Source organism: Condylura cristata, unplaced genomic scaffold (genome assembly GCF_000260355.1).
Source record: "Condylura cristata isolate star-nosed mole 26May11 unplaced genomic scaffold, ConCri1.0 scaffold00039, whole genome shotgun sequence".
NCBI classification, from domain to species: domain Eukaryota; kingdom Metazoa; phylum Chordata; class Mammalia; order Eulipotyphla; family Talpidae; genus Condylura; species Condylura cristata.
Window position 1 is genome coordinate 3,157,865 of NW_004567140.1, and position 12,864 is coordinate 3,170,728.

The 12,864-nt window shown below is 39.5% G+C and overlaps 1 protein-coding gene across 1 annotated transcript in view; it reads right to left on the reverse strand.

The window, feature by feature from the left end:
- RPGRIP1L (RPGRIP1-like) overlaps nt 1-12,864 on the reverse strand; it is an 88,195-nt gene that overhangs the window by 73,895 nt on the left and 1,436 nt on the right. Inside the window, exons 2-6 of the mRNA XM_012733220.1 lie at nt 11,478-11,569; nt 9,950-10,094; nt 6,721-7,019; nt 3,124-3,226; nt 1,492-1,635 (exon numbers count right to left, since the gene is read on the reverse strand). Coding sequence (XP_012588674.1) covers nt 1,492-1,635; nt 3,124-3,226; nt 6,721-7,019; nt 9,950-10,094; nt 11,478-11,562 — 776 coding nt within the window. The 5' untranslated portion in view covers nt 11,563-11,569. The remainder of the gene's footprint in view (nt 1-1,491; nt 1,636-3,123; nt 3,227-6,720; nt 7,020-9,949; nt 10,095-11,477; nt 11,570-12,864) is intronic.

The window sequence follows — 12,864 nt, forward strand, 5'->3', positions numbered from 1 at the left end:
AGGTTTTTTTGAGGTAAGAATCTAGCCACATAAGTGAGATATCACACAAGCTGGAAAGGGGGAAAAACAAATAGAGGCTTGAAGTTTGGTTTTCAAAAAACCAATGGGAGAAATAAGAGCCAGAAGAGATACAACAACCACACGCTAGTGCACACCTCAGCTGTCTTCCAATGCAAGCAAATTGTGGTACACAACTTGAGGGACGCTTGTATATAAGCTGATTACTACATGCTAGCAGCGGCTGGTAAAAAGTCATAAAGGGAAGAGCACAACTCAAGAAAATGTGGTGGAAAGAGAAGGTCTTGCTGGAAGCAAAAAATAAAGATAACAGGGACAAAATGACAGAGGACGATGGGCTAGAAGATGTACATGCCATTACAGCACGTTAAGAGCGAAGATGGGGGCCCTCCCTGGTGGCGCAGTGAGTTAAAGCACTGCACTGAGAAGCTAAAGTCGCTTCCGCATGAGTTTGATTCCCGCCCGCCCCGGAGGTGACCACATGGCGCGGCAGACCTCTCCTGACCCGCCCGCTGCTCCCCTCAGCAGTGTGCTTCGTCGATCTGCCTGTTGTGCTCCCCACTCTGTCTCTGGTGAAGCCTCTTGCCGCCCCTGAGCCTCTGGCCTGTACTGTATGCACAAATAAAAAGAAAAAAAAAGAACGAAGATGGACACGGAGACTAACTGTTAAGGAGCACTGCTGTGGTCACGAGAATCTGAGAATGCAAAGCTTCTGAATTTTGAATACTGAGAGTCAGGAGAGGCAGCATCTCTGGGACACAAAGCTGGCACTATATGACAGGAACTGCTGCCTTTTAAAAAATTTTTACTATTTTAAAATTTTATTATAATAGTTCATTTTTACATCATTTTGTGCCTTTTCCCATCTCAGTTGTCATCCCCGTGGGCTTCCCGTCACCAAATCCCCCGTGTGCCATCACCACAGTCCAGTGCACTCCGCCACCCCCCATTTTGGATCCCACCCCCACCCCACCCCCATAAAATGTCTCTGGTACATAGCTGTTCATTATTATTATTCCCCCTGGTCCTTTATGCTCCTGCTATGAGTGACACCATCCAGTATTTTTCCTTTTCTTTCTGACTTATTCCGCTAAGCGTAGGTTCTGCTACCTTTTCAGGGTGAAAACCCTTAGAGGAGGCTGGACTACTTGGCATAAAGTATGGCCACAGCTGAGTCTTTGCCGTATATTTCTCTAAGTTGGTACTATCAAATGGCATGAAATAGCGTCCTGGTAAATGAGACACATTAGCGAGGTAAACGAGATGCGGCCGGGTAGGTAGGTAGGCTGCCTTCACGTGAGAACTGCTGAGAGCAGCAATGACAGCAATGGACAGGCCGAGACTGGCCGAGATGTAGAATGTCAAGCAAAAACATGATTTTCCTGCAGGCAAGATTTATCCTTCTATGGCATATGATAAAGTATTTCCCACTAATTTTAACCTTATCAAAGTGGTATTTCTGTTTCAACATACCTTTGATCTGTAGCCTGTTGTTCTCGAAGCTGAAGAAGAGATAACTCAATTTCATTTTCTTTTCTCCTTAACTGAGCTTTTAGGATCTCAGCCAAGTGCTCTAGCTCTTCTATCTGGCCTCTCTGTGACTGAATCACATTTTCTCTGGAAGAAAAAATCTTTGTTAAGAATTTTTAGGTTGAGGGAAGTTACTGTGTTTAAAAGAAGAGTTCATCATTACAGCAAGCAAGAGTTAAAGAGTTTAGTTTAAGTGCCTCCTCACAGAGTGAAACACCACCTATGTGGTGACTCGGAACTGCAGGTGGGAAAAGCCACGATACTGCTTTGCACAAGATAATGTGCCGGGCGGAACACCACGCTGGGTGTAATTAAGTTATTTGTTGGTCACTGTTTTTTGTTTTTTTTTTAAAGATTTATTTATTTATGTACACAGAACTGGGGTACAGGCCAGAGGTGGGAGGATTCACCAGAGACAGAGTGGGGAGCAGCAGAACTGGCAGATCCACTGAAATCCACTGCGAAGGGGAGCAGGAGACAGGAGAGGTCTGCTGCGCCCTGTGGGTCACTCCCTGGCTGGGGATAGAACCTGTGTTGCAGTGACTGCCGACAGCTTCACAGTGCTGCATAGTAACTGTTGTACCACCAGGGCAGCCCTTTTTGGTCACCTACGTGTGCTCCTTGATTGCAGCCCTCAAGCAGCTGTTGCGCGTTTGTGCGCTCACAGGCCCATTGGCATCTCTGCCCACCCACGCACCTGAGGGAGCCAGCCGCAAGTGGCCGAACCCTAGCGTCAACACTCTGGCACGTTCCCCGTTATGTCAGCTGCATCCTGGGGCAGGGAGCCTCATAAACTGATAGGGGCCCTGCCATTTCGGCAGTTACCAGGTAACAACATCTAGTGTTGCAGTTAATTCTCTCACAGGCTGATCATTACTGCAACTGGAATTTATTCACCAGAAAAAAGCCGAAGCCTGCATCATTCTTAAGCAGCTATCTAAAGCATGACCTGCAGTCTTGTGCTTTCTTTTCCTTGTTCTGAATTGTTCCTTTTTAGCCCTCCAGGTGAAGGAACCTCATTGCAGTTGAGTGACTCATGGACGCTGAAGCCATGCGGCTTTTATTAGCTGAAAAAGTAAGCTAAACGTGGCAGAAGTAACTTCTGAAACCATAGTATGGTGAAGAATGTGGTACTGCAGAATTGAGTGAAACAAAATCTAAAATCCATATGTATTTGATAACTTCAAACTTATAAGCCACTCCCTCTAATTTTTTTTTTTAAACCACAAAAAGTATCTAATTCGGGACCTTAAAAAAATTACCTGTAATTTTTCTGAGGATGAAAATGTTGCCTCTAAAGACTACAGAGACTATCCTCAGTCCCTGGGCTCCATGCTATGCCTCTGGTGGGGGGAATCACAATAAAGAGGAGAATTCTATAAATCCTTCAGTTGGTACAGTTGGCTAAAGGGGTCATTTTCCTGAAAACATGTTATATAATATCTGTTCTTACCCCACATAATCAGCTATATTTTAGTGGAGCAAATTATTTACAAATAAACCAATTTTGTTTAAAATAATGGGAAGGATGAAGAAAAAAAGAGTTCTAAAATGGCCACGGTAAAGAATACCTACAAATTTCTTATTTCTCCTTTGGCTTCGTCAAGTAAACTGTTGCCGTATTTTGCAAGCATGGGCTGTAGAGTTTCTGCTACATCTACATCTTGGAATCTAATACCTAAAAGTAAATAAATATGATTATAGAAGTGAAGTGAGAAAAGAAGGACCCTTGATTAGCTATCACAAATATACTCATAATAGAATATGGTTTCATATTAAGTACCAAGAGATACACGCGCTAAAGAATTAGAAATGCATCGTCCGAGGGGTGTCAGATACCAGGCCCCAAAGGCACTAAACACAACACAGGCATGAGTGCTGCCCGTTTAAGGACTTTATTATGGAAATCAAATTACCTAGACATGATCTGATAAAACTTTGACTTAGAACTCCTGCAGTAATTTCTGACAGAACCAAAATCTTTACGTTGGGACTTTACAACATAAAATGAAATATGGGAGAAAAACTTTCAAGAATTTGAATTGGGGGGGGTAACTTAAATGTTTTAAAAAAGATTTATTTATTTATGCATACAGAACTGGGGTACAGGCCAGAGGTGCGGGGGTGAGAGGAATTCATCAGAGACAAAGTGGGGAACAGAACAGCAGATCCATGATCCACTGCTGAGAGGAGCAGCGGGAGGGTCAGGAGAGGTCTGCCGTGCCATGTGGGTCCCTCCGGGGCTGAGATCGAACTCATGCTGAGGTGGCTTTAGCTTCTAAGTGCTGTGCTTTAACCCAATGCACCACCAGGGAGGGCCAATTATTTAATTTTTAAATTAATCATTCCCATCCCTAATCTTCCTTTTAGAGCCTTATCTCATTTGTGTCACTCATTCACACTGTCAATATATGTAAAATTAAAAAAAATTTTTTTTAGATTTTCTAAAAAAATTTTATAACGGTTTATTTTTACATATTTTTGTGCATTTTTTTCTTTTTTAAAAAAGATTTATGCATACAGAACTGGGGTACAGGCCAGAGGTGCAGGGGCAGTGAGAGGGTTCACCAGAGACAGAGTGGGGAAAAGAACAGGGTGACTGTACACTGCTGAGGGGAGCAGCGGGCTGGTCAGGAGAGGTCTGCCACACCATGTGGTCACCTCCGGGGCAGGCGGGGATCGAACTCATGCTGCAGCAGCTTTAGCTTCATAGTGCTGTGCTGTAACCCGCTGCGCCACGAGGGAGGCCAACCAGGTTTCTTGCTCTTTGGTTTATTTCACCCCAATAAGAAAACCCACATTTAAACACAGGTAATTTGAGGAGGGAGTATCGAAAATATTTCTTTAAATAAGACGTTTTTGTGTCACTCTTAAGGTAAAATTTTTCTTATAAAATAGTTACATGAAATTTTACAAGCCTAGTCTCAATGCTAAAAATCAGATATATCTTTACTTATATGAGCGACTTGACATTTACAGAACAATTGCATTATTAGACTTTAGGGTAGACACAAATATAACAGAAAATTTAGATTTTTATGCAGGTGCAGAAATTTTGTCTTCATAAAAAGTTTACTTTCCATAAATGAGACTTTTAATTACAATAATGGACTACTCTTTGATACTTTCAAAACTTTCAACATCTGTTGTTATAATCCAGACTAAAGAACAGAAAAGGTTCTGCTTAACTCATTAGAACACTTTAATGTGATAACATTTTCCAATTATACTACTGGGCAATAATACTAATTTTTAAGCTTTGTCTACATAAATCTAGAGGAATTAAAAGATCCTATTTATATTTAAAATAGATCTTAAAACTTTTTAATGTCATGGTGATTTGTCAGGCAGAACACAGTGAGCTTTGCGACTACAGCACACTGAGCGTACACGAAGCCAGTGCGCCCGGCCTTCATCCTGAAACGTTAAGAGTAGGAATGCTAATTGTACAGCAAGTTGGGGGTATGGCTGATGGGACCAGCGGTGGTTTGGGGTTTTCTTTCAGCCACCCCAGTTCGAGGTATTTCTGACATGTTTGGTCTAAGTCCCAGCCTCAAGAGAAGAATCTATAAGATTACTTGGTGTTAATACTGTTCATTGTTAACTCAGAGTGGTTGGGAAAGTATTCGCTTCTACTTAGTGCTTACACAGACTCTCCATCTTGGTCTCTGTAGCAACCCATGAAGAAAGGACTGAGGTTATACAGTTGTATTTTAAAAAGACTGCTGGGTTTTTTTGCCTCCATGGGAGAAAATTCCAGCAAATCTTTTATTCAAACAGTGACACACAGCACTAGGTTAGTTTGCCATTTTAATCTAAAATTTGGGCGCAATTTTTATTTAATATAAAAAAGCTTGCAGACCTTAGAAATCATCTTACTCAGAGTCACAGATGACAAAACTTGGGGCAAGAGAGAACAAGTGACTCTAAAATGAAAGCTGAAGTAGGTTACCCTGGCGCTACCATCTCCTGATCTTTCTCAGTTATCGCTCCATTTCTCAGACTGGGAAGATCACGCTCTCTTCCATGTAAAAAGTCAAGTACTGGCAGAAAGTACGTGCTGGTTTATAATTCATCACGACGACTGGCTCTACTCAGAGTCCACAGCCCATCACGCACAGCTACAAGGAGCCAGAGTCTTTCACACTGCGCTGCCTCCTGCCTGAGAAGGCCTTACTGACTTTGAAACAAGTGTCTTGGGATCAGATAATACTAACATTTTGGCTTGGAGAAAAAAAACGAACAAAATCTTCTCCCTTTCTATTCATATGGAGTTTTTTTCTTCCTCAATGAATCGAAACTTTTACAGATTTTTAGGTTCCTAAAATTTTTGGTTTTTATGTGAAGCATATTTCAAACAAAGGTCATTAGAGCTAAGTTTCCATTTCCTCCCCAGGAGCTGAAATTTTAAAAATGTTACTGAAAATAGTTACTGACTTTTCATCATAAAGTAAAGGTGACAGATGGCTGGAAACACTCGGGAATCTTTATTACAAATATTTAGCTTCTTTCTATACTTTCTTATCTAGGAAACCAAACTGCTTTTTAATCTGTTTGGTTTCAGGTGACTCCTTTTCAAAATAAGCATTTTTGGAGACAGGAGACATCTTTATGCCACTTGCTTCAATCTTTTCACTTTACATGCAAAGAAAACTGAAGGTCAGAATCATTAGAGGACTTGCCCAAGATCAACATCCAGTAAGTCGAGGCAAGAAGTTAACTTTTAAAGGGCCTGGCGATGTGTCCATTCCCCTGTATGCTGCCTGGACGTGTGAGAACAATTTAAACAACTTTGTAAATTTGATTAAGGCTCTCTGGACAAACAATTTAAGTGTGAGCGTATATCAGCAAACCAGCAGATTTTCTAAGTTTCCTGAGTCAATGCAATTACCATTTTTCATATAGAAAACCAACTCAAAGAAAATTTGTACAGTTTCACCTATTGTTAAGGATGTATTTTCCTAAACAGAATTGAGTTTGATGTGGTTACTCTTAACTAAACAATCTTCATGTTATTATATGAGTTTATAACAAAGCCAGTAAAAAATCTACTTTTCTCTCTCCAAAAACTTTTGAAAAACACGAACAGAAGAAAGTCTGGGTGTGTCTACCACACGACCTACCAAGATTCTCGCGTTGATGTAAGATGTCAGGTTTCAGTGTAAGGTTTACCTTTTCTGGGGCCTTCCTGTGAGCCTGCATTTTCACTTGTTTTTCGCCGCCCAGTGTTAATACGAGGTTGCACATAATTGTATGGTGTTTGCCTGTGACCCTGGATTTGAAGTTGCTGTTTGGCTGAAATCAGCCTGTTTTTGAGGGCTTCATTTTGTCTTTCAAGCTCATGAACTTTCTCTTGGAGTTGCTCGATCATTTCTTCCATTTCCAGGTCTCGTCCCAGCCGCTTGGGGCCGCCACCAACCCGCTCATATCTTTTCTTGTCATTAACTAGCCGTATTAACTTGGTGGCCATTCTAGGGAAATAATAAAAAGATGAAAAGGAATGTGAGAAGTCAGCATAAAATGCATTCTGTTGAAAGGAACGTAATCACTGTGAAGACTTCAGTGCAGAGCCTGAATAATACATTTCAGGTTTTGATGTGACTATTACTGCCTGTGAAGAACCCTTTGATGATAATTGAAACCACTGGGCAACAATCTGCTTTATAGCACTGACAAATAACAGTTTCCTAAGGCTTATCATTTAAGGTTAGTAAAGAGAGGACACATATTTACTCCATATGTTCCTCAAATGCAATTTTTAACGCATGACCTTATGGAGGAATGCTGTATGCACTTAAATGTAGTTACAGATTGTGGATGTGGTGGGTTATATCCGCAATCCACAGTGAGTTAAAGCTTTTGAAAAGTATATTAAGACTGCAGCATTTAGGTGATATATTGTTTTTAGTTTCTCTAGGATAGAGACATTCTGCAAATATCAAAACGTTCGCATGCAGAGACAGAGACATATAAAAGCCCAAGGAAGCATTCCAAAGGAACCAATTAAATGTTACCGAGGACTTCAGCAACATGCATGTTTAACGGTAGAAAACAACCCAGTGGAAAAATATTACTTTAATGCTACCTTTAAATTTTGACATAAATTGTTTTTTTTTTTTGACATCTCACTAGTTTATACCTTGACTCTTTTAAGTTTTGACAAAAACTGGTTGGACAGAACAAAAGCCAGAAAGGGCACACAGGGTGATGTAATATACACGTACGGAAAACATGCCTGACAGTGAATGGAAAAATCTTGGCAGGACAAGAAAGAAAAGGTGGCTTTGATGAGAGACATAAGTTCAAGACTTTACAAAATTGGTCGCACATCTTCAATAGCTGATTCTAGTTTATAGTGAATCTATTTTTATAAAGACCCAGACAGGAGATTGAAAATAAAAACACACTTCATTTTTCTTTAAATGGGGTTTGCTTTATTTTAGCATGGTTATGGACAGAAGCTTTTACTTAAGAGAACAAAAGTGAAATAAAAAAATTCTTAATAGCTTTGGGATGTCATAGAACAACCTTTTTTTGCCCTAAGCGAGTCCTCTGTAAAAGCGGTAGTAATACACGTCTATCTACACTTCTGGCAGCTCAGCCTACAGCGTGGCTCAGGGAGAGCTATGCATGACATAATCAGTTAAGATTGTTTTCTCTTTCCCTTGAGGCACATCCATTAAACATGCTTTATAAGGGATACAGAATAATAAAAACCAAGATCCAAGCGTACCACAAACACCCTAGTAAAACAATCAATGGATTAGTTCCCTTTCCACCTAATCCAGAGAATGATATATCACTGGGCCCTCTGGCCAGGTATCAGAGCCCCCTAGAGCACTCTCTCCCTGGCCCTATGATGAGTTTAGGGTCCTGAGCTGTACCCCAATGGTTTATCCAGTAAATACGGAACCATCTCAATATCTGAATCTTCTGCTACACAGACATTTTCACAGAGGAGAGAGAGAGAAAGATCAAGAAGACAGACACCAAATTAGTATGAAAAAGCAGTCAGTATCTAGAGAAAAATAAATGACCCCAATTTTTAAGGCAAGAAGATCGTATCAGTGGAGTGGCTTTAAGTTCCCTGAAAGATGGTCAATCAAATTTGTTAAGAAACCCAACATTATATCTGCTTATCAAGTCCTGGCAATAGTTTTCACTTACTTGCTGATTTGATATTAATCAATCATAGGTGGTCCTTATGTACTTAATTTATCAAGTCTACATGTATACCCCCAAAACGACTAACTGCAATACTGGAGTTTAAAGGCAGCTTTCCTCATGTAACTAGGGAGTCACTGCTTTCAGGACTGGACTCTCAGGCATTTTCCCATTAAACTGATGATTCATCATTGAGGGTTTCTTCATTTTTCTGGCTAGGACAAATTACTAATGAGGTCAAGGTTGTGCATTTGATTCTTTTACTAACCCATTAGGTCTATAAAGAAAAAATACTGGCTAGTAGTCAGCAGCCTCTCGCCTCACTCTGTCAGGCTGGTGTGTGTGAGTGTGTGTGTGTCACTGCTCAGGAAAGGTATGAGGCAAGTGAAACAAGCCTTCATCCCGACACAAAAATCAACTCAATGCAAAAGCCCCTCACAGCAGGGGCTTAATGACAAAGTCCACAAAGTAGAGAGTGATAAAGGCTAGACAGGAAAAGCCCCTGTCCTCATTCCTCAAAGGCTGTCTCACCTTTTCACTGAACTCAGAACATGACTCCAACACAGATCTCTCCATGTTTACAAATGAGAATGCATTTTTGTTTTTCCCAGCCCACTTTCAGAAGATAGTGTTTCTGAATAAGAACAAAGGAAAGAGCATCTATACCCTTCAGAAATTACCCTTGTAAAAACTTTTTGCACACAAATCAAAAGTAGCAATGTTTCTTCAGACACTGTAGAGACTTTAAAATAAATATAGATCCTAGTCTAATTCAAGCAATGTTAAATAGATTCCAGAGTTTCAAATAATGTTTTCATTAGGAGACTCCAAATTTTAAGGGAACATGCATTCTAACAAGTTAGAATACTAATTACTTTTTAAAACTTTCATTTAAAAATCAAGACATGAAAAACAGATGCTTTGGCCATTTGTCTTTTAAACTATAAATATTAAAGCAAAAGCTATTTATAGCTATGACACACTCATGGCACTCTTAGCTATTAGCTCTTTTCTTTCGAATAGCAACTTCAGATATAATAAACACTCATAATATTTTGCTTTACTGTTCCAGTTTGTAAGATTTTCCATTTCAAAAAGTTGCATTTATTTACAACCTGCCTTGTCCAAAAAAAAAAAAAAAAAGATTCAAGGTGGTGTTTTCAATTAAGTTTATAAAAAAGCATATCCTTCAAACTTTACCGAGTTAGAAAAAAACCTAAAAGCTTTTTATCATAACCTTTTAATTTTATCCTCTTGCTTGTGGGCATGCTGCTTAAGTAAAATGTTCTCATCGTGCAAACGCAAAAATCTGTCTTCCAGTTCCTCTCGACTGATACGCGACACGGCCTGGCGAGACTTCACTGTCCTTGTTGCTGAAGTTTCTGCAAAAGTGGCAAGGTAATTAATTAAGAGTGGGAATTACTTAGTATGATCTCTAGAATGATAACTGCTTATCAACAGACTCTCTGATGCACTTATCTCAGATATTTTTCCTTTGAGACTTACAACTAATAGAGCTTTTAAAAACTGCTGTAGCACTGTTCACTTAGAGGTAAGGAGAAAAATCCTTGCAATTATTACTTTACATGAAATAATAAAGGTCTGGAAAGTAGTACCACTCAACAATGCTTGCAAATAACCATGCTTTACGGATGTAAGGTCAAATGCTGATTGAATAGTTTTCAGTGTATACGCAGAATGTGAAAAAAATACAAGGCTGTTCGAATACATTTTTTTACAAAGCAGAATTGCTAATGATAATTTGAATCCTGCACCTTCTACTTGAAGTTGACATTTTTTTTTACATCCTTGTTCAGCATCGATTTTCAAAACTATTACACAAGAAGCAAAAAGCAAAGGGACAAATTTAAAAGTCCAGTGATGGATTACTGAGGGCAAGAATTGAATTTAGGGTATCAAACCAATAAACAGCTTTACACACCACAAACTTACCTGCGTTTTGAATACCGAATACTCCTCCAAAGAGCTACAGAAAAGCTTAGACCATTTACATACCATTTAACAAATGTCGAGTAGTCAAAATTTATCCTTCTCAATGAACAATACACTGGCCACCTTGGAGTGGCTAACAGGTGTCTGAAGAGGCCTGCATGGAATGCTCTGGAATCACGGGCTTCTCAACGACAAGGACAGAGCCCTGGAGAGCAAGGCCCTATCCTCGGCACTGTTTTGTAAAGTAGTACTTTTTTTTCTCCATTTGAAAGCACTAAAATAGCTTTAGCTAAAGAGGCGTTCTCTAGCAATCACTAAGTAATAAAAAGGATAAAGAAAATCTTTATGTATATTAATTTCATAAAACAAAATCACTATCGCGTGTATAAACAAGCCATTCTGAGATCTTTTACTTGAAAGGAAAACATCTTTAAATATGGCATTCCTCCCACATAAAATTTAAACATAAAGAAAACAGTTTGATGGTGAATGTGATTTAAAGCAAGCAATTCAGTTTGGAGGTTTGATACTATCTTCAGCTTCCACTAATGTATGGAATTTCATAAGATGATTTATAACAAATCTTTATCAGAACAGAGAGAGATTTTACATTTTCTATGAGCTGTTGATAATTGACACAGGCAGTAAAACACCACATGTTTTTCTAAACGCTCAATCTTGTTTAGTCCAATCAAAAGCTATATAGTTACTGAAATGGCTTGGTTTGTCCGAATATCAGAAATACTTTAAGTTAAAAGTAAAGAAATAACAGATCAAAGTTTGCAACAGTAATATACACCAGCTGGCCATACCTTGTAACCCGCCCATCCCCAAGAGGTTGAGACCTGTATCCCTCACAGGCAGGTCTCCTGCAGTCTCATCAGCTGAGGCAGACATGGCCTCTCTGTGGAGAAAAGAAAATTCAAATAAACTCTTTCCAAGTTATTATATTAACTATGCAATGGAATGAACCAAATAAAATGGATATGGCACTGAACTTTAACGGACATCTTATTGCCTACATGTGCTCCTTGAAAAAGATGAAAGCTTCCATTCTAAAGTAATGCTACATTCAATCATGGACACCATGCCCCTTTCAACAGTATATTTCCTATAGTTTGCTCAGGAAATGAGGTAAGATTATCATTCTTCCTTTTTTCTTCTTCTGAATCCTCTGATGCGTAAAGGCATTCCTCAAATTTAAGAAACACCTTTCTCTGACCCCCAAAAATGCAGGTATCAGGAACTTGAAAGCAAGTTGGGAACTTGATTCCAATGGTAATTTTATCATTTACTAGGTGGTCAAGTCACTTTACCTCGCTGAGTTTTAGTTTCTTAGCTTGAAAAATGGAGAAAATAACACCTCTCTCATGGAGTTACATTAAGGTAAGTGTCACCAATAAGAAGTTTTTAGATCATTTGTCTGGAATGTAAATACGATTGGAACAATTTTAGCTGGCTGCATAAATGAATTGATAGTGTCTAGTTCTGAGAAAGAAGTTTCACACGTTTACAGCAGGGTTGTGCATGTTCTGTTTTTCTTGCCATGTGGCTTCGGTCACAGGAGTTTCTACCTCAACATATAGGCTGTCCAGCTAATTCTGGCATTTGTACAGGCTCTGTTCTTTTTGGAGATGTACTGCTTAATTTTGTATGTAAATGTGAGTGGTTCATGCAAAGTCCAAAACACACACACATACACACACACATACATTTTTTCCATTTCTGTCTAACCAGAAAGCCAAAATGCTCAATGAGATCTCTAAGAAAGAGGTTCTCACTCTCAACCTCAATTTCTACAGTGTTGGTGCTAGAATGTAAAATCCAAGAGAACAGTCAATACATTTGTCTTGTTTACCTCTGAGAGGCTGGCACAAAGCACTGCATTGTAGGCATCACTAAACAGTTGTTGAATGAACAAATGGAGTCCACAGGGCTTCAGGGTTTGTGGACCCACAGATGTCTGCACGCATAGGTATAAATGAGCGTATTTTAGGGAGAGGGCTCTTAACTTTTATTATTAATTCCTAAAGGTTGAGAACCACTGCATTTTGCCGAGACATGAGCAGCTACAGACTTATGCCTGGGAGATCACCATCTAACTCTTGGAAACACTGATGCAGGACAGTCAACCTTAAGGCCTTCCCTGATGGCACAACGGTTAAAGCACAGCACTATGAAGCTGTCCACAGCTACTGC